General features: G+C 57.2%; 13 protein-coding genes across 13 annotated transcripts; 5 read left to right on the top strand and 8 right to left on the bottom strand.

Moving 5' to 3' along the window:
- Window positions 1-14: 14 nt before the first annotated feature.
- PHYSODRAFT_552970 (hypothetical protein) lies at window positions 15-1,178 on the bottom strand (the record flags this gene model as incomplete). Its single annotated transcript, XM_009518871.1, has 4 exons — window positions 15-476; window positions 557-892; window positions 1,004-1,044; window positions 1,100-1,178. The coding sequence occupies 4 exons, from the start codon at window positions 1,176-1,178 to the stop codon at window positions 15-17; spliced, it is 918 nt and encodes a 305-aa protein (XP_009517166.1).
- A 170-nt stretch (window positions 1,179-1,348) lies between these two features.
- On the bottom strand, window positions 1,349-2,609 carry PHYSODRAFT_469328 (hypothetical protein; the record flags this gene model as incomplete). Its single annotated transcript, XM_009518870.1, has 4 exons — window positions 1,349-1,955; window positions 2,043-2,133; window positions 2,203-2,330; window positions 2,416-2,609. The coding sequence occupies 4 exons, from the start codon at window positions 2,607-2,609 to the stop codon at window positions 1,349-1,351; spliced, it is 1,020 nt and encodes a 339-aa protein (XP_009517165.1).
- A 420-nt stretch (window positions 2,610-3,029) lies between these two features.
- Window positions 3,030-3,959, bottom strand: PHYSODRAFT_294860 (hypothetical protein; the record flags this gene model as incomplete). The annotated part of the gene is made up of 1 exon (XM_009518869.1): window positions 3,030-3,959. The coding sequence occupies one exon, from the start codon at window positions 3,957-3,959 to the stop codon at window positions 3,030-3,032; it is 930 nt and encodes a 309-aa protein (XP_009517164.1).
- A 392-nt stretch (window positions 3,960-4,351) lies between these two features.
- PHYSODRAFT_469461 (hypothetical protein) lies at window positions 4,352-6,064 on the top strand (the record flags this gene model as incomplete). The annotated part of the gene is made up of 1 exon (XM_009518868.1): window positions 4,352-6,064. One exon carries the CDS (start codon window positions 4,352-4,354, stop codon window positions 6,062-6,064), a length of 1,713 nt encoding a protein of 570 aa, XP_009517163.1.
- A 651-nt stretch (window positions 6,065-6,715) lies between these two features.
- On the bottom strand, window positions 6,716-7,754 carry PHYSODRAFT_323343 (hypothetical protein; the record flags this gene model as incomplete). Its single annotated transcript, XM_009518867.1, has 3 exons — window positions 6,716-7,393; window positions 7,433-7,492; window positions 7,566-7,754. The coding sequence occupies 3 exons, from the start codon at window positions 7,752-7,754 to the stop codon at window positions 6,716-6,718; spliced, it is 927 nt and encodes a 308-aa protein (XP_009517162.1).
- Window positions 7,755-8,421: 667 nt separating this feature from the next.
- On the bottom strand, window positions 8,422-8,915 carry PHYSODRAFT_323342 (hypothetical protein; the record flags this gene model as incomplete). The annotated part of the gene is made up of 2 exons (XM_009518866.1): window positions 8,422-8,865; window positions 8,910-8,915. 2 exons carry the CDS (start codon window positions 8,913-8,915, stop codon window positions 8,422-8,424), a joined length of 450 nt encoding a protein of 149 aa, XP_009517161.1.
- A 1,091-nt stretch (window positions 8,916-10,006) lies between these two features.
- PHYSODRAFT_552967 (hypothetical protein) lies at window positions 10,007-11,368 on the top strand (the record flags this gene model as incomplete). Its single annotated transcript, XM_009518865.1, has 3 exons — window positions 10,007-10,363; window positions 10,409-10,642; window positions 10,700-11,368. The coding sequence occupies 3 exons, from the start codon at window positions 10,007-10,009 to the stop codon at window positions 11,366-11,368; spliced, it is 1,260 nt and encodes a 419-aa protein (XP_009517160.1).
- Window positions 11,369-11,452: 84 nt separating this feature from the next.
- On the bottom strand, window positions 11,453-13,096 carry PHYSODRAFT_294857 (putative G-protein coupled receptor; the record flags this gene model as incomplete). The annotated part of the gene is made up of 3 exons (XM_009518864.1): window positions 11,453-11,627; window positions 11,702-12,611; window positions 12,637-13,096. 3 exons carry the CDS (start codon window positions 13,094-13,096, stop codon window positions 11,453-11,455), a joined length of 1,545 nt encoding a protein of 514 aa, XP_009517159.1.
- A 1,065-nt stretch (window positions 13,097-14,161) lies between these two features.
- Window positions 14,162-15,874, top strand: PHYSODRAFT_323339 (hypothetical protein; the record flags this gene model as incomplete). Its single annotated transcript, XM_009518863.1, has 1 exon — window positions 14,162-15,874. The coding sequence occupies one exon, from the start codon at window positions 14,162-14,164 to the stop codon at window positions 15,872-15,874; it is 1,713 nt and encodes a 570-aa protein (XP_009517158.1).
- Window positions 15,875-16,147: 273 nt separating this feature from the next.
- On the top strand, window positions 16,148-18,097 carry PHYSODRAFT_248814 (hypothetical protein; the record flags this gene model as incomplete). Its single annotated transcript, XM_009518862.1, has 2 exons — window positions 16,148-16,216; window positions 16,298-18,097. 2 exons carry the CDS (start codon window positions 16,148-16,150, stop codon window positions 18,095-18,097), a joined length of 1,869 nt encoding a protein of 622 aa, XP_009517157.1.
- Window positions 18,098-18,290: 193 nt separating this feature from the next.
- On the bottom strand, window positions 18,291-18,743 carry PHYSODRAFT_294855 (hypothetical protein; the record flags this gene model as incomplete). The annotated part of the gene is made up of 1 exon (XM_009518861.1): window positions 18,291-18,743. The coding sequence occupies one exon, from the start codon at window positions 18,741-18,743 to the stop codon at window positions 18,291-18,293; it is 453 nt and encodes a 150-aa protein (XP_009517156.1).
- A 36-nt stretch (window positions 18,744-18,779) lies between these two features.
- Window positions 18,780-19,134, top strand: PHYSODRAFT_323336 (hypothetical protein; the record flags this gene model as incomplete). The annotated part of the gene is made up of 2 exons (XM_009518860.1): window positions 18,780-18,792; window positions 18,866-19,134. 2 exons carry the CDS (start codon window positions 18,780-18,782, stop codon window positions 19,132-19,134), a joined length of 282 nt encoding a protein of 93 aa, XP_009517155.1.
- A 146-nt stretch (window positions 19,135-19,280) lies between these two features.
- Window positions 19,281-22,304, bottom strand: PHYSODRAFT_358754 (hypothetical protein; the record flags this gene model as incomplete). The annotated part of the gene is made up of 6 exons (XM_009518859.1): window positions 22,228-22,304; window positions 22,003-22,090; window positions 20,738-21,922; window positions 20,374-20,658; window positions 20,175-20,302; window positions 19,281-20,109 (listed from the first exon to the last, which is right to left on the bottom strand). The coding sequence occupies exons 1-6, from the start codon at window positions 22,230-22,232 to the stop codon at window positions 19,281-19,283; spliced, it is 2,520 nt and encodes an 839-aa protein (XP_009517154.1). The 5' UTR covers window positions 22,233-22,304.
- Window positions 22,305-22,767: the final 463 nt, after the last annotated feature.

Genomic DNA, 22,767 nt, shown 5'->3' with positions numbered 1-22,767 from the left:
GGGAATTGAGGCCTTCATGCTTCTCCAGCGGCCTCCTTCAAACGCTCCACCAACTCGGCCTTCAAGCCCTTGATGGACAGACCAAGCTTCTTCAGTTCCTCTCGCAGGACAGTCACAGTCATCTTATCAATCGGCTTCGGCGGCGTGTATGATACGGTTGCCTGCTCTTCGCTCGCCTCCTCCATCTCCACATCTGCAGCCGACTCCTTCTTCGGTTCTGGAGCTTCCTCCATCGGTTCGTCCTGCGCAAGCTTCTTTGGCGACTCAGCTTTGACAGGCGTCTCCTTCTTAGGCGACACAGGGGCACGCGGAGGGGGAGACGGAGGCACCGCGTTCACTGCAGGTGTCGCCTGTTGCTGTGTGATCGAAACCTTCTTCATCGCCTGTGTTGAGTCACCCACACTTTCTCCATGAGCCTCCTTCAGCGCTCTCTGGCCCACCACCGAGTTGAAAAACGCGTTAGCAGCTTCGCGGTCCTGCTCCATTGAAGACACAAACATGAGCAAGAACGTCCATCTCAATCTAACCGCAGCAACTGATACTCAGGACAACGTACACGAGGGCGGATACGCTGGAAGTCGAGGACGTGCAGCTGCGGCAGCTTGTAGATAACGTACTCGCGGTAGTACTTGCGCTTGGTCACGGGGTTCCCGCTGAGCGAGAGCGTGTCCAGCTTGGCGAAGCAGGCGAGGTGGTCCACCTCCGACAAGTGCGCGATGCGGTTGCCCGTGAGCATGAGGAACTCCAGGTTGGCGATGGCGTCCGCCAGGTTCTCCTGGATCTTAGACACGTGGTTGTTGTGCAGCAGCAGCATGCGCAGGCGACGCAGCCGCGGGAAGTTCTCGAGCTTCTTGATCTCGTTGTCCGAGAGGTCGATACAGTCAAAACCATCCTGCAATAACCACAGCAACCAGCATTAATAAATCTCCTCATTATCATAGCTGCATCCTGTAAAACCGCTAGCTTTTAGCGGGGTAATACGCAGCGCGAGCAGCTACGGTACCTGAGTGACGCCCAAGTTCTCGACGGCGGGGGCCTTGCAACCTGCGAGCGCGTCAGTAACCGGTGGAAAGAGGTGATGCAAGCGGCGGGGAAGTACCTCGGAGGCTCAGCTCGCGCTCGCGCAGCGGGTTGATGGACACCTGCGCGCGCAGAATCACATCCGCCGTCAGCCGCATCGCGACGCCGGGATCTCCTGTCTTTGGCTGGTGTGTCTGTGGCACTCCGGGCGCTGCGATTGGTCAAATTTTGAGTTGGCCGAATATTTCCAATGTGATATTCACTTTAAGTTTATACGCTCTAAAACGTAGTTTTACACTGCTAAAACTTCGCAGAGTGGAGCTCTTCATCATGAGACCCGGGCACTTCGGGCACTTCGAGGCATGACCCCGAGCTCGATATCGTCGTAGGAGTCGTCTGTGATAGGCTCCTTTGGTCTAGAGAGGGACAGAGTAAGGCTGCGCAGACTGCTGGGCTTGTTGGCTTTGGCGCTGGGGACGTCGTTCGCTTCGCCGTCGACCAGATCGGCGTCGTCCGTGTTGACGGTCACGTCGGACGACGGGTCCGCGGCTCCGTGCGCGCGTCGGTGCTCGCGCCTAATCCGGATCATCTCCGGGGTGTGCACGAAAAAGAAGACGCCGACGCAGAAGAGCGCGATGATGTGGGCGCTCACGAGGTTGGGGAAGAAGCACGTGTCGTGGTTGCGGTCCGACGGGTACGCGTAGGCCCAGAAGTCGTACATGACGAAGATCGGCAGCGCCGTGCGCGAGATGCCCCAGATGATGTACGTGGTGTAGATGGAGCGCATGTAGTTCTTCGAGTCCTGCCGGTCCCTGGCGTCCATGAACCCGCGCGCGTTGAGCGGCAGCGTCGCGAGCTCGACTAGCAGGAACAGCAGCAGACCGAACTGGCACGCCGCGCAGCACGAAATGAAGTTGTTGATGAAGTACGGGACTCTGTGGGGGCAAAGTAGTAGACAAGGGGCTGAACGTCAGTTGGGGGAGACTACGTGGGTTTATCACACGACGCGAGTCGGCACGTACACAGCGACGATGTGGTGAATAATGAAGACCCATTGCATCGGCACCGGCCAGATGATGATGATGATCAGGTCACACAAGAAGTAGCCGATTGCTGCAAAACACCGCCAACGAATGCATTAGCTCAAGCCCCCACCAAATAAACCACCCGAAGCCACCGTACCAATGGAGAAGATGAAGCTCGCGGCGCGCAGCGACGACATGGGCATGAACCCATCGGCCCAACTGATATCCGCCAGCGCGTAGGCCACGCCGATCACGACCAGCACTGCGTGGATGGTCGAGTTCACTCTGAGCGCATGGATAAAAATCATTCCCCTCTCGTAAGAGACCCTGAACCCCTGCCACGCTGTTCACCACCTGCTTGTGAACGCACCTGGAGCACCAGTCGGCCTTCTGCGCCGCAGTGAAGCTCGAGAACTCGGGCACGCGGCGGCTGGACAGGTGCCACGACAGCCCGAAGTTGGCCCAGAAGAGCGCGAACGCGATGCCCGCGACCAGCGCGTTCTCGCCGAGGCGCACGGAGCGCTCCTCCTCCAGCAGCTCGTCGCCGCCGTCGTACCACCCCATTACTGTACTTATTAACGCTGCGGTCAACCAGCGAGATGTCAAACGCTTCCAGCTGCAGCAGGCCCGGCGCAGCAAAATAGGAGATGACGGCGCGTGCAGCGCAGGCGCAGGGAATCCAGGCCAGGAGCGCCTGCTTGTGTCGCTTGGCGAACAAGCTTGTCTCGGAGATGACGCCCCTGAAAGGAGATGGGCAAGTTCGAGCTAGCCAATCACAACGCGTTCTGAGGCGTTACTCACGGCGATTGGCCGTATATCGGCTGCCAGAACGCCTCCTTATTGGTGAAAAAATATGTATCCGAACAGCGCCCGGCTCTGGCCACCTGACCATCGTCGCGCCGCAACAGAACTTAATAAATCAGGGCGTAAAAGCTAGATCCATACAAACACCTCGTCATCCGGGCGTTAAATCGAGCAGCTAAATCAAAGTGTGACCCCGAGACGAGCGAGCAGGTCATCATCGTCATCGACGCCGTCGTCCTCCTGCTCCTTCTGGGCGGCGCTCGAGCTCGACGTCGGCCCCGGCCACGCCTGCGCCTGCAAGCCGCCGCTCTCGCTCGTCGTGGAGGCGGCCCAGCCGCTCGGCGTCTTGCCGGTCGATTTCATCTCGGGCCACAACGCCTCGACCGGCGGCTCCTCGATCTTTGTGGCGCGTTCCGCCGGTGCCGCGGCCTTGACCACCCAGCCGGACGCCGCCTGCGTTAAGCCCGGCGGCGGGCGCAGGGGCTGGAACCCAGGCGGCACACTCGACGACGGCTGCGGCACAGCCACGGAGGCGCGCAGGCTGCTGCTGGGCAGCGCCGACATGCTGCCTCGACGCGGTCGCTGTTGCTGCTGCTGCTGCTTCTTCTTGCCGCCAGCGCGCGCAGGCGTTGAAGCCCGCGGATTACGACGTCCGGCGCCGGAAGAGTGGGACGACGCCGCTGACGCTGAAGCTGAAGCGCGGGAGCTGGAGCTCTCGTCGCATGACGAGCGCCGACGAATGACCGTGTAGCCGGCGGCGTCCGCCTCGTCCTCGGGGCTTGGAGCAGCTGCAGCAGCAGCGAGCGTGTCCTTGCCGGAGCGCTGCTTGGCGTGTCGGTACTTGGATCTCGGCACAACTTCGCTGGAGCGGAACTGCTGCGGACGTCCGCTGTGGCGCTTGATCACGTATCCGCCGGGCTCTTCCTTCACTTGGCCGGAGCTCTCCAACGCCTCGCGCATCGAACCGAACAGCGGGCGGCGGTTTGGCGGTGGCGTATTTTCCTCATTGCCACGTCCGCCAACGTCAAATGTTGTGGTTGAAGTGAGAGCCGGCTTGCTGATGTCTTGGTGCTCGTTGGCAGCACTGGTGTCCGCAGTATCCGCGTCCATATCCTTCAGCAGCAACGCAGTGAGCTGCTCCGACACGATGGCCGCGCCGCTCTCTGCTGCTGATGCTGTGTTTTCTCCGGTGTCCGCCATCTTCGCGCTGCCTTCGACTCCGATTCAAGACTGAGAGCTTGGCTGTAAGAAAACTCCAACCGTTTGATGCCTTTCTCACATGTGCGAGGCGGCGAGAGGCAAAACAAGAAAAGTCGCGTCTAGCACAAGAAGCTAACGGTGCCATCTCCAGCCCATTGCGCTTGCTGCAGTTGGGGCTTGTACTTGCAATCACATTGCTGCGACCAAAGTCTGTCGCTCCAGCGAAGCGACGCGCCGAATTGTGGCCCGCAGTTATAGTTGCATTGAGGCGCCCTGGGATGAGAAGGCCTGAGGCGCCCTTCATGTCGGCCCCGGCTCCTGCTACTAGCGAGAAGGGGCGTGCTGAAGGTGCTGTGTCGGACTGGCTACGAGAGCGCGTGGGTCTGTGCATGTACGTGGAGAAGCTGAATTTCCACCGAGAGCAAGACCCAAGCTTCGTGAGCGACTCGTACCGAAAAATCAAATGGGTGCAAGATAAGCAGCGCAGGCGTCTCGAGGCACTTCAACACCAGCAGGATCAACATGATGAAAGTCATAAAGATGCGCAAGCCAGTGGTTCAAACACACCTGACGATTCGGCATTGACTGCTGCAGACGAACATGGCAGCAGTGAGCGAGAAGACTTCGCTGACAGCACGGTCGAAACCAGCAACGATCCGCTTGATATTCTCGTCGGAGACGTACTCAGAGGGTTCAACGTGTCGGTGACCTGCCGTGGCGCACTCCCTGCGCGAGGGTCAGACCCCCTCGAAGCTATCTCGATACCGTGCATTCGTGAAGGCAATTCGCTCACGCTGTGCTCATCGCCGGGGATTGGCGACCAGCTCGTCGTGTTTGGCGGTCGCGTGCTTCGCGACACCTCTATCTTGCTCCCCCGAGCTGTTCGAGAGAACCCAATGCAGTACGAGCGAGCGCGGTACACGTATTCAAACAGTGTCTACAGCTTTGACATTCCGTCAAGCACGTGGACTCGTCGCGAGTGCACCGGACGAGAACCTCGAGAGCGCAGCGATCACACTGCGTTGTTCATGGCTCCTCGACATCTTTTGGTCTTCGGTGGGCGAGGGCGCAATGGGCAAGTATTCCGAGACTTCTTCGCTCTCTCGCTGCAGTGGTGGCACTGGACCCAGCTCGACACCTCGACCACACCGTACGAGCGGTATTGGCACGGGTGGTGCATCGCTTTCGACACGGAGCAGCCTTGGCAGCAAGAGCCGAGCATCTTCCTCTTCGGGGGAAAGTCGGACACACTCGTCTACAGCGACTTGCACCAGCTACAGACTACCCGCTTGCAGCGCATGCTGGCTGACGAGGAAGAGCACGAACGCAAGTACGCCAGGGACGACTACGCGGAGACTACAGTCCAGCGCCAGGAAGAGCGACGAATGAGTGATGCTGCGCGACTACTGATGAAGGACCGTGAGCTGCTGAGACTTCCCAATTGGTTTGTCCCGCACACAGTGGGGAAGCCTCCGTCAGCTCGCTTCGGCATGCAAGTGGTTGCTCTGGACAACGAGCAGCTCGCGGTGATCGGCGGCTGGCGCATCCCTAAGAGCAAGATCGACAAGATCAGGAAGAGCCGCTCGCTGGACGTGCATATTCTGGACCTGACGACGCTGGTGTGGTCGACGCCCAAACTCTCGACGCTCGTGTGCGCGCAGCCGTACGTCCCGAGCGAGCGCCTGCTGTTCGAGTGCTTCTACGCGCACCAGACGCTCGCGCTCTTCGGCGGCCACACATACGCATCCAACGGCGAGACCGAATCGTTCACCGCCTGCACGGACGCGTCCACTGTGCTCTACAAGCTGGACGTGAGCCGCATGATATGGCGCCGACAGAAGTTCGGCAGCAGCGACGACGGCGATGCTGAGGCAGCGGTGCCCCTGCCTCTGGCCCACTCGCACTGCAGCAGCAACGCCGTGCTCAACGGCCGAGCCTTCACGTGCTCGGCGGAGTCCAGCAGCCTGCAGCTGCAAGTCACCGCGCTGGGTATCCGCGCGCCGCGGCCAGCGTGATGCACGTCAATGTGCGATTGGCGACCGTGCAAGATCGGCCATAGCTTTTTTCTTGTGGCTGTGGCGTCCCTGCTTTTCCACCAATGAGGCCGATGTCCCTGCTTTTTCCACCAATTAAACCAATGCGCAAACGATCTTCAATACAAAAGCCAAGTCGGCCAAGTCTGTTTGAGCAATCGCCCACATCAACGTGTGTTCTGGTGTGCCGGCCAGCGAGCAGCTCTGCATCGCCGGTCAGATCCGGATTAGCAGAGCGCTCTGCAGACGACCGCCATGATGAGAGCCCGCCAGCTTACGCGCGCGCAGCGCGCCGCAGCAACAAATCTGTTTGCCTTGGGTGTACTTCGCGTCGCTGGATAGTGCTCGTTGGGCACGGAGGGGAGGGCAGTTGTTGCGGTTTAATCCCCCCGTCAGTACATCGATGTTGTTAGCTGGACTTTGGACGATCCAACGAGTAGCGAAACGAACAATTGGCGGAACTACCGTCTCGTACTTAGACTTGGCACGTAACATGGCGGCACGGGAGCAAACAGGTCTGCCTGAATATACAGTCGCATGCAGCAAGCTGTTGGTAGAACAAAACCCAGTGTTAGTCACAGCACCGAAAATTTACCAAACCACCAAAATTGAACCAAAATCTCACCCGAGCATCTACAACGTGCGAATTGCCTGTCGCTGGGTTTGTTTGCCATCTGGTATCGTCTCCATGTCGTAACAGGCCTGAGGTCCGACAGCCAATGGGTACTGATGGGCCACCGTCTCGAAGGCGTAGTTGCTGAGCTGCATGGCCACTGCAGTCAACTCAGGATCTTCAGCAATCGGAGGGCGACTGCTGACACGATGGAAGTCAGCCAGGTAGAGTTCTTCAGCGTAGTCTTTCATTGTTATCAGCATGGAGAGGAGCTCATCAACAGTGAAACTACCGTCAATAACCTCTTTGAGGCAGCCCCATTTCGATTCCAGACGGTTGTTCGTGTTGTTCATCAGGTGTGGGACGTCACCACGCTTGAACATCACCCACTCGTCAGTAGTCGTATCCCAGTGCTTCGTAAAACTTTTGTAGAGCAGGTTTTCTTCGTTATTCCCGGCTGTCTTGAGCAGAGCCTTCTTCAGGTCGTCATAGTGCTTCTGAGATGCCGCATTCACCAATCCTTTCATAATAGACTTGAGTTCCTTCGTTTCTGTAGGTCCGACGTTTCCCAGTCTGGAGCACTGTTTCTTCAACCACGTTTCGACGTGCCAACGACATAGTAGCTGGCGCGCATTCGGCCATCCTTCCAACAGCACCTCCTTCTCATGCAGTGCCTTATCCGACATCACATCACGGATCTAGGACCACTCAGGGTTGTGCTTTTTGAATGCTGCGACAGCAAGAGCCAAGTTCGGTTTCTCTTCCGTCCACGCCAATGCGTGTTGCACGAATTGACCCTAAGAAAATAAACCACACAGAAAATTATACAAATGTTCAGTACATTTTTGGTTAGAGCCTGTAGGCATTTACCCACCCGTCGTGGACTGCGAAGCTAAACAGCTTGTAACGGTTCGCGTTGCTGTTATGAGTCGAGTCAACCAGAATAACCTCGGGGAAGGCTGCAAAGAGACGCTTCTGCCGCGCTGACTGGAACGTTATCACTTGCACCACGTTGGTCTCGTTGTCAATGACGAACTCCGCCACATTTCCAGTGTTCATCTCGCAGAATTCGTCCAGCACGGAGACAGCGCGCTTCGCATCCGATTGACCTCCATTAAAGCACTATTAGCGTCCTGGATCATGTTGTGCATGTCTCGTAGACTCGTTCGCTTGCCTTTATAGAACACCATACCAAATTGTATTAGTGTTTCGTGCAATATACAGAATACACACCAAAAACACCAACCTGTTTTGGCTTGAAGATACGCTAATATCCCTCGTGGCTTGCCCCCTCCTTGCTCATGACTGCCACATCACGGCGTAGCTCCGAATCCAAGACGCGTCTGTTCTCAGCGTAGTTATACCACTGATGCTCGGTGAGAGAATGGCTGCGCGTTCCCGTTGCATTCACAATGATATGAAATCCAACACCACTCGGTCGACTACAAACCCGTGCGTTGACACGAGCAGTACACGCCACAAAACGGACGGCGCCATGCTGCCGCAAGCCTTCTCCGCGACTCTCGTACGAAATACCATGAGTGCACACGAACGTCCTGCTGCATTTCTCCCATGACTCTGGCAATAGTGTGCTACCTGTGCTCTGTCGGTGGGCGCGAACCTTTCTCGTCTTCGGCTTACTTTGTTTCTTTTTGACCTCTTTCTGCGCGGCAGCAATTTGCTTGTTCCTGGACTTAATTGAGATACTTGTGCGGGACGGGAAGCGCTAGTACGTAGCCTCTTGGAACTCGTCGAACGCTTCGTAGAAACTTTTCCACGACGACCAGTACGTAGGAAATCCTTCCAAGTAGCCACCGACGACTGGTACATCTTCCACACCACCTTGACTTTCCGATTCTTCGTCCTTGCACTGGACAGACTTTTGGTTCGCCTTCGGGTTTTGGTGCATCTTCGGTGTTTGGTGCGCCTTCAGTGTTTGATGCCTCTTTGGGTTTTGGTACTTCTTCGGTGTCGGCACACTATTCGCACCGGAATCGATGTCACTAGCGCGTCCAATACCGTCACAGGAGTCTCCATCGTCATCGCCCTCAGGTGTTCGTCGATCGGCGTTGTAGTCCGAATCGTCACTGTTGTCCGGAGACTCATCTTGATCCTCTTCCTCAAGCTGCGCCAATACTTCCGCTAGCGCTGCTTCATCTTCAGTTTCGTCCTCGTTGTCAGCTGCCAGATGACGGGCCAGGCGGGACTCCCAACGCTCATCTTGGTCGCCACGGGATTGTGTAATGGGCCTACCTTGGCTCACTACTACGGCTTACACGTATGCGCACGTGTATGAGGAAGCGTACGTTTCTTTTACTTGAGTTAAGTATACTCGAGATCCACGAGTATACTTTAACCAAGATAAAGACTCCAAGTAGCGGGTTTTGGTAAAAGATGAGAACTGCTATTTTTGTTTTATGTTTCTGACTTCCTCTAAATGTAATATTCTAAACTAGGAATCTGCCACGGCTGGTTGGCAGGATTCTGCTAACATGCAAGTCACTCATTGGCTAAAAGATGCTGCTTTCAGCCAAAAGGAATCCTAAATGTGTATGGACCACCCGTCGTGGTGGTCGTAAATGTATGTAGCCATTGGTGTACCTTACACCAACGTCGAGGAAGTGTTCAAACCTCTAACAGACATCGCATCTGTTAGAGTAACAAGTGACTGTAGCCACTTGTGCGTGTAACCCCGTTACAGATTGACTGTCTGCCGGGTCCGCTTCAGCGTTTCGGGGCCGATCCTCGTCAGTTTGGCAGTGGGGGGGAGCGTCTAAACTTCGGCACTGCGTTTTCTTGCTGCTGTCGCTTCTTCCCCGAAGGCATATCCGCTCTACTCCTGTTTCTTCTGGTGACGTGAGTGGGGGCGGATCGGTTGTGGGAGGAGCTTGGGCTGAGCTTGCTTGGCTGGGTGTTGCATTCACAGTGATCATCTCGAGAGGAGCTTCTGGATGCACACCGCTAGCTCCACCGGCAGGATACGTACAGGTTAGCCTTAAGCAGGGAATACATGAACTAACTCACACGTACGCACCATGCCACGGGGTCAGGACCTGATCGCTTGCGGCTAGCGGGGGAGGAGAGATGATTTTGGACTGGCGACAGGAGGCCACTGATTATTTTTTTTAAAAAACGAATTTATCTTACCAGCCAGTCCGAAGGTAAGTTTATCTTACGCAGGCAGCCGCTGATTTGTTTACTCTCGGTGCAGTTTTGGGGATATTCAATATATCTGCACCAAATAGCACAGAAAGTAGTATTTGCCTACTGTGCAGTTTATGTAGCAGCGTGTTCGTGGTTTGAAAGCCGCAATGGACTTCGAGGCGCTCTTCCCGCCGCTCCTGCCTCAAGACGGTGCTGCCGAGCAAGAGATCAGGTCTGTCGACATCAGCGTCGACGACATCTCTTTGCCTCCGTTGGAAAAGGCCGTGGACGCAGGCATTTACCGCGCGCTGCATCGCTGGAACGAAAGCGACTCGGCTCTGACGGAGAAGGCGCTGCCGTACTCTGAGCGCGTCAAGAAATACCAGCGCATCGCTGCTGTCGCGTTGCAGCCAGGCGGAGAGTTCGACCCTGCGCGTGACTTTCAAGACGAAGAGGAGGACGACGTCGAAGCAGCAGCCACCCAGTCGGAAGAGGAGCAGCCCGAAGCTGCAGACAGAGCTACTGTGGTGGCCAAGGAGAGGGCGGCGGCAGCAGCTCTGCGGCGCCAGGCCAAGGAGCGCAGGAAGCAGCAGAAGGAGCACGAGCAGGAGAGAGTGCGGTTCGAGGCCGTGTTCCAAGAGCTGGATGATATCGACGAGCTCAAAGCCGAGAGGGCGCCGAGCGAGCGCGTGCGGAAGTTCGTGGACACGTTTAAGATCAAGAAGCGGCGGCTGGTGATGAAGAGGTCAGTGGCTGATACCATCACAGCCATGAGTTTTGATTTTGCACGGCCAGTGCCCGATGTGCACGCGGACGAAGAGACTGTTAAGCAGAAGAAGGAGGTTGGAAACGTTCCGAAGGACAACGACCCGATTCTGTGGTTCGACGTGCTGCATCCGACCAAGGACCCGGCGCGCACGCAGTCGTTCCTAGTGCGACGGTCGCAGCGGATTTCCGAGCTGGTGGATCTGGTTGCGTGCGCTAATGATGATCGGCTGCACGAGCATGCAAAAACATCGAAGCTGGTGTACTTCGGCCATACATTTTTCGTGGATCGACGCGCTCCTGGTAGTGTGGACTACTCGGAGCAGATCGTGCGCTGGATTCGAGCAAAACCAGAGCGTGAGTCCAAGTTTGGGGCATTTGCTGAAGGCGATCGCGTAGCTCGGAGCCTGCACTCGTGCACGTTTGCGGATTTGGAGCTGCACGTAGATGTGCCCGGCGTCTACATCCATCAGGGAGAGTGCGAGCACTTGCTCAGACTTCGAGATGCGCGCTTGCCGCATGAGCTCGACGCGCCGAAGAGTGACAACATTTTTCCGCTGCGACTGCCGAATCCGCTCAATCGTCCGCTACGCAACTGCTTGATCTGCCAGCACTACACTGCGAAGTACGTGTGCTATGGCGATCGTCTGTCAATGATGGACCCCATGTTCTTCTGCAACCGCTGCTACCGCGCTGCTCACTACGACGCCAACGGAAAGCTACTTTACAACGATTTTCTGAGCTTCCCGTTCGTTCAAGACTAGACTAGACGCAACTCACTTGCTCTCACCAAATTCATAATTTAAACTCAACTCGACTGCACCTACACGTCTACCTCCTCTCCTTCATCATGGGAATTTATCATGAACGCCGTAGTCGTTGTTGGCTGTGCGCGACGCCTTCGAAAACTTGGTCAGTGCCAAAACACCGAGGCTGCAAGAGGCGCTTACCACAAACATCATGTCGAAATAACGGTGGAACACGTTGAACTCAATCTCGCCCAGCACCTCGTCGATTCGTTGGCTACATGCATCATAGCGCATGCACACACAGAAGTCAGATAAGTATGTCATCTCCATCGCACGAACTCGACTTACCGATGCAGCGGGCTGAGATTCATGCGCATCAGCACGAAGGACGAAACAAAGTACATGCCCATGAGGTGCGCCAACCAGAGCACGACGCTGTTCGAGGACACTGTGCTGGAATAGGCACGGAAGAACTTCAACAGTGTCACCAAGAAGCCTCGGGTCTGGGTGAACACGAGAATGCCCACGAAGCCAAGCGAGGCGACCTCCGACACGAAGCGGATGTTGAGTTGCTCCGCCAGCGATGGCCAAATGTACAGCAGCTTCTCCACAGCATCCGTGATGGGGTCCTTGTCCCGATTCCGTCGAAATACAACGTTCACCGTGCTCATGACCATCTTGTACATGCAGAACGCCGACATGACATAGCCGAAGAAGTTGAAGACACGCCCGCGCAACGTACGCGCCCGAAGCGATCGTTCCTGCACATCTCGTAAGTCATTCACCTCCAGGAACAACTCCCGACCGAGACTCTCCAGCGTCAAGATCTCCGCCTCGAGTCCCTTGATGTACGTCGTGTCGTCCTTCGCAGACGAGAAGAAGCCGAACGCCCTGGAGAAGATCGACCCCTTCTTGCCTCCGCCTGCAATGGCCTCGTCCTGGCGTCGAGCTGACGCCCGTAACTCCAATGTGAGCCTCTTCTTCTTGGCAAAAAGCATCTCCAGATTATGCCGCAGCCTCTTCTCAAGAAACTCAATGTCCTCTTCCGCCACACGCCGCCAGAAGAACGTCATGTACTCGTACGGACAGTTCACAGCACCAAAGCCCGACAGCAACGCCATGAACACGACCCCCAGCAAGCTCACTCGACTCACAAAGTTCCTGATAGAGAACAACGCTAGCAACGACAAGTACACCGCAGTATCAGCACCTAAATGACAACAATCCTCATATCTCGTCTTCCAGAGCTCCTTTTTCTCTGAAAATCGCAGCATTTCTCTCACCTTCCACGGATTGTTTCGGCAGGTCCTGTTCCAACACTCCTCCGAGTCTCCAGAAGCCGTAGAGGTACACCAACAGCATTGCACTCGCCGAGATGGCCGCTTGTCGTCGGGCCACGCCGTACTCCCTGGCCATGGCGTAGAACAGCGACAGCGGCAGCACCAGCACCACCAGGTACGTCATGGCGATGAGGTCCATGCGCCAGACCCACTGGCGGCTGCCCACGCGCATCACGTCCGTGACCTCGAACAGGACCATCTGGAAGATCGATAGCGAGAAGGTCAGCGACGCCGCGAACAGCAGCGGCGTGGCGGCGCTGCGCACGGCGTAGTCCCGGAAGAGCCACCACGAGAAGAAGAAGCGCGCGAACACGAAGATCACCAGCCAGCTGCCCAGCGCCAGCGCCGTGTCCGACGCTGGCAGCGCCCACAGCGACAGTGACAGCGACGTCGCCGCAGACATCCTTCGTCGGATCGAGATGCGCGATTGGAAAATGGGTCAGTAATGTGGACTACTTCTCTGGCCCACTTAAGAAACAGCATTCGGCATTAAACCTCAATTTGATGTGAACCACATGTCACAAATGATTGGGTATAATCAACTGTTTCATCTTACTATTGGCCAAAATAAATGGGTCTGCGAACGCGGGGTGAGTTGCTTCTAGATAGGAGGGTTGCTAGGAAGGCTGGCACGACCTCCGCTGTGCTTAAGCACCGATGAGGTAAGAGCACGATGTTCTAGTAGCACTGGTGACTCCGAGGAGTTTGGGTGGCGTTTGAGGGTGCCGGTGGAGGCGCAGGCTTATTGCTTAAATTCAGCATGAACCAAGTTGCTGGTCGTGTATACCCCCGTATGCCCTTGATGTACCTCAAACACCGCGTGATCCTCGGCCTGCACGGAAGTGAAGCAAGGCAGACGATTGTAAAGCACAACCGGCAAAACCAGGTATGACTCCACCAACTGAGCGGAGTGGTAATTCAAGAAAGTTATCACAGAGCCGTCATGTGCGGCAAACTTCTTAATGGGGAAGGGTGACGGTGAGTACGGCAAAAGACGTGCAAGCAGCTGCTTACCTTTTTAATTTAATACCCTTAACAAGACGATATAGTTTTGGATATCAGAAGTGGGGCGGAATTTGTAATACTAATACTTAGTATCATTTGACCCTCTGTAATATTAAGATCCCAAGACGAGCGAGCAGGTCATCATCGCCGCCGACGCCGTCGTCCTCCTGCTCCTTCTGGGCGGCGCTCGAGCTCGAGGTCGGCTGTAAGAAAACTCCAACCGTTTGATGCCTTTCTCACATGTGCGAGGCGGCGAGAGGCAAAACAAGAAAAGTCGCGTCTAGCACAAGAAGCTAACGGTGCCATCTCCAGCCCATTGCGCTTGCTGCAGTTGGGGCTTGTACTTGCAATCACATTGCTGCGACCAAAGTCTGTCGCTCCAGCGAAGCGACGCGCCGAATTGTGGCCCGCAGTTATAGTTGCATTGAGGCGCCCTGGGATGAGAAGGCCTGAGGCGCCCTTCATGTCGGCCCCGGCTCCTGCTACTAGCGAGAAGGGGCGTGCTGAAGGTGCTGTGTCGGACTGGCTACGAGAGCGCGTGGGTCTGTGCATGTACGTGGAGAAGCTGAATTTCCACCGAGAGCAAGACCCAAGCTTCGTGAGCGACTCGTACCGAAAAATCAAATGGGTGCAAGATAAGCAGCGCAGGCGTCTCGAGGCACTTCAACACCAGCAGGATCAACATGATGAAAGTCATAAAGATGCGCAAGCCAGTGGTTCAAACAAACCTGACGATTGGGCATTGACTGCTGCAGACGAACATGGCAGCAGTGAGCGAGAAGACTTCGCTGACAGCACGGTCGTAACCAGCAACGATCCGCTTGATATTCTCGTCGGAGACGTACTCAGAGGGTTCAACGTGTCGGTGACCTGCCGTGGCGCACTCCCTGCGCGAGGGTCAGACCCCCTCGAAGCTATCTCGATACCGTGCATTCGTGAAGGCAATTCGCTCACGCTGTGCTCATCGCCGGGAATTGGCGACCAGCTCGTCGTGTTTGGCGGTCGCGTGCTTCGCGACACCTCTATCTTGCTCCCCCGAGCTGTTCGAGAGAACCCAATGCAGTACGAGCGAGCGCGGTACACGTATTCAAACAGTGTCTACAGCTTTGACATTCCGTCAAGCACGTGGACTCGTCGCGAGTGCACCGGACGAGAACCTCGAGAGCGCAGCGATCACACTGCGTTGTTCATGGCTCCTCGACATCTTTTGGTCTTCGGTGGGCGAGGGCGGAATGGGCAAGTATTCCGAGACTTCTTCGCTCTCTCGCTGCAGTGGTGGCACTGGACCCAGCTCGACACCTCGACCACACCGTACGAGCGGTATTGGCACGGGTGGTGCATCGCTTTCGACACGGAGCAGCCTTGGCAGCAAGAGCCGAGCATCTTCCTCTTCGGGGGAAAGTCGGACACACTCGTCTACAGCGACTTGCACCAGCTACAGACTACCCGCTTGCAGCGCATGCTGGCTGACGAGGAAGAGCACGAACGCAAGTACGCCAGGGACGACTACGCGGAGACTACAGTCCAGCGCCAGGAAGAGCGACGAATGAGTGATGCTGCGCGACTACTGATGAAGGACCGTGAGCTGCTGAGACTTCCCAATTGGTTTGTCCCGCACACAGTGGGGAAGCCTCCGTCAGCTCGCTTCGGCATGCAAGTGGTTGCTCTGGACAACGAGCAGCTCGCGGTGATCGGCGGCTGGCGCATCCCTAAGAGCAAGATCGACAAGATCAGGAAGAGCCGCTCGCTGGACGTGCATATTCTGGACCTGACGACGCTGGTGTGGTCGACGCCCAAACTCTCGACGCTCGTGTGCGCGCAGCCGTACGTCCCGAGCGAGCGCCTGCTGTTCGAGTGCTTCTACGCGCACCAGACGCTCGCGCTCTTCGGCGGCCACACATACGCATCCAACGGCGAGACCGAATCGTTCACCGCCTGCACGGACGCGTCCACTGTGCTCTACAAGCTGGACGTGAGCCGCATGATATGGCGCCGACAGAAGTTCGGCAGCAGCGACGACGGCGATGCTGAGGCAGCGGTGCCCCTGCCTCTGGCCCACTCGCACTGCAGCAGCAACGCCGTGCTCAACGGCCGAGCCTTCACGTGCTCGGCGGAGTCCAGCAGCCTGCAGCTGCAAGTCACCGCGCTGGGTATCCGCGCGCCGCGGCCAGCGTGATGCACGTCAATGTGCGATTGGCGACCGTGCAAGATCGGCCATAGCTTTTTTCTTGTGGCTGTGGCGTCCCTGCTTTTCCACCAATGAGGCCGATGTCCCTGCTTTTTCCACCAATTAAACCAATGCGCAAACGATCTTCAATACAAAAGCCAAGTCGGCCAAGTCTGTTTGAGCAATCGCCCACATCAACGTGTGTTCTGGTGTGCCGGCCAGCGAGCAGCTCTGCATCGCCGGTCAGATCCGGATTAGCAGAGCGCTCTGCAGACGACCGCCATGATGAGAGCCCGCCAGCTTACGCGCGCGCTGCGCGCCGCCTCGAAGCAGCAGCAGCAGGCCCGCCGCGTCTTCTCGTCCGCCGCGCGCGGACTGCAGGCGCCCGCGGCCGCGGCGCTGGACAACGCCCGCGAGCTGTCCACCGCCCAGGTGCAGGAGGAGCACAAGCGCGCGCCGCCCAAGACCACCGACAAGTTCATCGGCAAGACGGGCGCCGAGATCTTCCACGAGACGCTGGCGGAGATGGGCGTGGACTGCGTCTTCGGCTACCCGGGCGGCGCCATCCTCCCCGTGTTCGACGCCATCCACGAGAGCGAGCACTTCGACTTCGTCCTCACGCGCCACGAGCAGGGCGCCGGCCACATGGCGCAGGGCTACGCCCGCGCCACGGGCAAGCCCGGCGTGGTGCTGGTGACCTCCGGCCCAGGCGCCACCAACACCGTCACGCCCCTGCAGGACGCGCTCATGGACGGCACCCCCATCGTGGTCTTCAGTGGCCAGGTGGCCACGCAGGTGCTGGGCACGGACGCCTTCCAGGAGGCCGACATCCTGGGCATCACCCGCCCGTGCACCAAGTGGAACGTGCAGGTGCGCGACGTGCGCGACCTCGCGCGCAACATCCGCGAGGCCTTCCACATCGCCACGACCGGCCGCCCCGGCCCCGTGCTCGTGGATCTCCCCAAGGACATCACGGCCGGCCTGTGCAGGAGCCCCGTCGTCACGGAGCCGCAGCTGCTGGGCTACTACGGCGAGAAGAAGATCGAGGGCAACCGCGTCAACCAGGACGCCAACCTGGCCGCAGCCGTCAAGATGATCAACAAGGCCAAGAAGCCGTTGATCTTCGCCGGCGCCGGTGCCCTGCACGCCAGCGAGGAGCTCCGCGCCCTTGCGCGCCAGGCCAACATCCCTGTGACCACGACGCTGCAGGGCATGGGCGCCTTCGACGAGCGCGACCCGCTCAGTCTACACATGCTGGGCATGCACGGCTCCGTGTACGCCAACAAGGCCGTGCAGGACGCCGACTGCATCATCACGCTCGGCGCTCGCTTCGACGACCGTGTGACGGGCCGTGTGCCCGACTTCGCGCGTGAGGCCCGCCGTGCCTCCGCTGAGGGACGTGGTGGCATCATCCACTTCGAGATCACGGGCAAGCAGGTGGGCAAGATCGTGCCCGCCGACATTGCCGTGCTTGGCGACACCAAGTACAACCTGCAGCAGATCCTCCCCAAGGTGGAGACCAAGCCGCGCACCGAATGGCACAAGAAGCTTCAGGGCTGGAAGGAAAGGTATCCCTTCCGCTACCGCCCGGCCGCCCCCGGCGCGCCCATGAAGGCACAGCGCGTTATCGAGGAGCTCTACAGGCAGACGAAGGGCCGCGACGACGTGCTCGTCACGACTGGCGTGGGCCAGCACCAGATGTGGGCTGCTCAGTTCTACCGGTGGTCTCGCCCGCACACGTTCATCACTTCCGGCGGTCTGGGCACGATGGGCTTCGGTCTGCCCTCGGCCATCGGTGCCAAGATGGCCAAGCCCGACTCGATCGTCGTCGACATTGACGGCGACGCCAGTTTCTCCATGACGCTGTGCGAGATGGCCACCGCCGCCGAGTTCAACATCGGTGTCAAGGTGCTCCTGCTCAACAACAACTTCCAGGGCATGGTCAAGCAGTGGCAGGACCTGTTCTACGAGGAGCGATACTCGGGCACCGTGATGAATAACCCGGACTTCGTCAAGTTCGCCGAGGCCATGCACTGCGAGGCCTTCCGCTGCGAAAAGGAGGACAGGCTGGAGGAGGACATGGCCCGGTTCCTCGCCGCCGAGGGTCCCATCTTAGGTGAGTTTATGGTCGAGAAGAACGAGCACTGCTACCCCATGGTCGGCGCAGGCCGTTCGCTCGACGAAATGATTATCGGCGACTTCGACGACTGCCCCGGCACGACTTCGGTCTAAGTAGGGCTATGTAGGTCACTAACACTGTAGTTCTGCTAGGCGAACGAGAGCACACAAGACATGATAAGAAAGAGTTCATTCATCACGTAAAGAAAAAGCTGTGGCAAATGCAATGTTCCGTTATATCGACACGACCCCTTCATCTCGTCTGGAACAGAAGGCATCTACCATACAGAGTCGCAGTAGTAGCAGCTCAGTTCTCGAGCATCGGCACGAGCTCGCTCTTGGCATGCAGGGCCATGACGGCGTCGCAGCCGCCGATGTGCTTGCCGTTGATGAAGACGTTGGGCACCGTGCGCTGGCCCGTGATGTCCAGCAGCAGCGACTGGATGGCGGCCCCGTCGTCCCTCGTGTCCAGCTCCACGACCTCGTACTTGGCCTCCAGCACGTCCAGCGTGCCCTTGACGCGCGCGCAGTACGGGCAGTGGGTCTTGGAGAACACGAGCACCTTCTCCTGGGCGATGGCGTCCTGAAAGGTGCATGTCATCTCGTCAATTAATTTTCTTTTATTAAATACAGAGGTTGTAGGAAGAGGACGCACCGTGATCGAAGTCTTGGACGCATCCACGTGGAGCGCACGCGCCCCCGCCGGCGTGAAGCGCGAGGAGCGAGCGGCGACGGACAAGAGGCGGCGAGCGGCGAGCATGATACCTTTGGGATCACAAAATTGAAATGTGAGGTGATGCTGGGTACACGTAATCAATTATTGGATTTGATTTTTTTGTTTAGCCGTCGGGAAACAATTAATTTTTTATTTGCGTTGACAAGCGACGACGACGACGACGATGTCGGACGATGCGCTGGCGAAGCTGCGCGCGCGCATGGCGCAGCCGCCCAAGGACTGGGTGGACGTGGTGATGGTGGCGGTGCTCAAGGACCCCGCCTTCTACGGCATGCTGGCGCTCGGCGTGTTCCTGGTGCTGGGGGCCATGGCGCTCTTCGCCACCAAGGTGCTGCTGGACGAGATCGCGGCCGAAGAGAAGCTCAAACGGCGACAACAGCAGGAGAAGAAAGACAAGAAGAAGAAGGAGCAATAGAACGACGCACAGTTACCGTTGCGCTACCTAAACTCTAAAGCCTACGGGTGGAATGACCCACCCACGCACCCACTCACCCACTGATCTTCTCCATCTCTATAGGTAGGTCTCTCTCTCTTCAACATGACCTCTCTTCTATGGACCTCTTACGGGGTTGGGAACACTGCCACTGGGAAGTGCGGGTGGATGGAAAAGTCGAACTCCATCCGGGTCTTGGCGGGCGGCGTCGACGTCTTCTTGGGCTTTGCGGCGGTTTGGCTGCGCTGTGCGAGACGGACGCAGTTCGAGATGGACACCTTGAGCAGCGACTGGAGCTCGAAGCCGCGGACAAGCCCCACGCCGGCGTCGGTGACGATGGTGTTGATGCCTTCCTCGTCGTTCAGCAACGCCTCGGCGTGCGCACGCGCCACCTTGAAGCACTCCTCGGCCGACTTGTAGATGAGCTCCAGCTCGTACGGAGAGAAGTCGCTGTTCTGGGTGAAGTCCTCGTACGTGAGAGCGGCAGGGTAGTGGAGCTTCTGGAAGGCCGCAAAGCGATGCTGGAAGCGGATCGTGGGCGCGCTGTACATGGGCGGCTTCACCTGCACGAGGCCCTCGCGCTCTAGCGCATTGAAGAGCTGGAAGTAGGCGCGCATGAGACTGCGCAGCAACTCCGTGTACTTGATTTCCCGCAGGAACCGTGCCTTGGTGGGGTCAACAGGTTCGCGCACAGGCTCCGGAGCTTGAGGGCTGGCCGATGCAGCAGCGTCATTGTGGTGCTTCTTGTGCTTTGCCTTTCCTTTCTTTGACGACCTTGCCGAAGAAGACGAAGACGTGGAAGATGTTTCGGAAGGTGTAGCAGACTCGTCTTTTGGCTGCTCTGTTGCCGGCGGCCCGTGGCGATGAGCGGGCGGCATAATCGCTTTCAGCTTCTCTACAAATGTCCAAGTTACATTCAGGTTTTGCAGGCGCGAGCCTTCCAAGTAATCCAAATACCTACCCCAGCAGAATTGAAACCATTAGATACAACAGAAATGTTCAAACGATAAACCCGCACGTACCAGTAGATTGTTGAAAACTCAGACGGCGAGTAAAGCTCTAGCTCCAATCCCAGCACCACGTAATGAAGCATCAACTGCACCGATTCCTCAAGGGACCACGCTGTAAAGTATCGTGGGTATGCCGCTTTCTGTGTGTTGACACAGACGCTTGTAAGTTCAAAGAGCAAGTTTCTAATCCAGTTAATGAATATGGACGTACCGGGATGTTCATCTCCGTCGTGAACCTTTCGTCTACTGCAGTAGCCTCCGCTTGAAGTATGCTCCACTCATCCAATAAATATTCGATTCTTGCGCGCTGTCGCGATCGATTGTGCAAATACACCTTGAGCGATTCGTAGACGGTTTCGATGCACCGAGAGGAGTACAGCACGCCCTCTTGTGTAGAAAGCAGCACAGAGGGCACACCGTTCATCACCATAGATGCTGACAGCCAATCCATGAAATTGTACTTGGCGTAGATTTTACTGTCGGCGTACAAGAAAAGCTGTCCCAGCAAATCAACAACCACAGAGCGTCAGAATATCAGCAAATAGCTACACGACCAGCCACTCACGAGTACTCACCAGTACGTAAGAGCGTGCAACAATTGTGGGTTGTTGTCTAGAAAACTCGACCAAGAAGATACGCAGGTCTTCCATGCACGTCCATTCAGGCGGGGAGCAACCGATCACCATTTCCTCCAGCACCTTCTTCATCTGTCCAAAAGCCTCATCAATAGCCGAGATCTTAACATCACGCGGCGGTGACCCAGAGAGAAGCAGACGGCTGATGCTTGGGTCAAACCCAAAAGACTTCCCACTGAAGCACTCCGGATCCAGCTCCAGTCGTTCAGTAGACATCCCTTCGACAAGATCGTAAGCACGGTGGAATCCCTCCCTTGCCTGCTTCAAATCCAATGCTCCCTCTGCCAAGCCAAGGCCAGCATACGTCAAGAGTAGTGTTCTTCGCAGTTGAACACGGCGAATAAACGCCTCGCACAGCAAGGCACCAACCCGAGCGTTCGGGTACAGCAGTTCATAGCCAGTCGCGCCAGAAGCTTCAGAATTACTTGTAGCAGGGGCGCTTGCCTTTTTGCCGTGCTTCTTCTTGGACGATTTCTTTGACGACGAAGCCTTATGTTGCTCGAGGAGCACCTCCAGCCGTTCTTGTGTCACCTGCAGCACCGTATCCAGCGCTTCAACAGAAATCGGAGCTAGAACACCGACATCAAATCCGTTTCCAGGCGAAAAGTCTTCCTCCTCGTAGATATCGGCACGAAGCGCTGCATCGCGCACAAGGTCCGCCGTCTTCAACGTAGCCAAGAACACCGCACTCATGACAAGCAGCAGCGAGCTCTTGGCCGAAGTGCCCAGACTCTCCTTTAATACAGCTCGCACATCCGCTCCAGCATCGACCAAGTTCTCGAGCGGGGTCACCAGCTGCGCGACGAGGGCATTCAGCGGGTCACGGTGCATGTACACGCTCGTGAGCAGCGACTGCGCCAGCGGCAGGCCGTTCAGCCACCCCGCCTCGCAGCAAAACAGTTCGTCAATCGTCGCCAGCACGTCACGCGCCGACGAAAACTCTAGCGGCACGTCGCCGCCTTCCAGTCGAGCGGAAATTGACAGCGGCGGGGCACCATTGACCAGCATCCCGGAGTCCATCTTGGGGTCCATCAGCTCCAGCGCCGACATGGAGTCGAAGAGCTTGAAGTCGTCTTCGTGGATCATCTGCCCCACCTTCAGCTCCTTCGCTGCGGCGCTCATCAGCTGCAATTTAGCGACACAAAAAGCTCAGAATTAGCGATATCTCCTTCCAGAGGCGCATTTGACGCATTAAAACCGCTCACCTGCGTCACATCGCGCCACTCCGCGTCGAACGGAGAGCGCTGCAGCTTGAGCTTCGTCTGCAGCTGCGTGGGGAGCTCTCCCCCGTCACTGCAGCCGTTGAAGCAGCACACAAAGGGCGACAGCAGACAACTTGTTAGATCTCCTTAGATTAAGGCGTTATGGGGGCGGAATTGCGCGTGCAAAATAGTCAAGGAGCTGTGCATTTGTGGCAGTAGCCAGCCTACCTCATGCTGGCTGCCTGTGGTCTCCTGGGAGATGCAGCGGGAGCGTTCGCCAGTCGTCCGATCCCCCCGCGCGCTCTAGCGGGGCTTTTGGTTGTGAGGTGGGCTTGTGTGACGCGATGCTACACCAAGTGTACATGAGAATAGGTCCGTCCTATTATAGGGTAGACATTATCCTAGAATAGTGAGGATGGACAATGGAGGACAAATTCTACGTGGACACTTTGCTGTCGAGGACGGCATGTGGACGGATACACTTTGATGAAGAGAATGCCCACTTTATTACTATACTATACGCTAATAAGTGCCCTCAAGCAACCCGAAAGCACAGCTACGAAAGCTTCACCAGCCGGTCCCGACGGACGTTCGGCCTTCAACTGCCTTTTGCCGCACGCCGAAATACACCCGCGTCATCAGACCGGACTCTCCTCGTGTCGAGCGTCGAGCGCGTCTTCGTCCTCGCTCCGCCTGGTTGGCTGGCTAACTTGCACTCTCTTGTCTTTCTTGGGTGCGCCCCTCTCTTTTCTCGCCTCTTCCACCTCC

Source organism: Phytophthora sojae, assembly GCF_000149755.1.
Source record: "Phytophthora sojae unplaced genomic scaffold PHYSOscaffold_1, whole genome shotgun sequence".
Taxonomy (NCBI): domain Eukaryota; phylum Oomycota; class Peronosporomycetes; order Peronosporales; family Peronosporaceae; genus Phytophthora; species Phytophthora sojae.
Note: the sequence above shows the minus strand (reverse complement) of the source record. Positions and strands in the feature narration are given on the sequence as shown.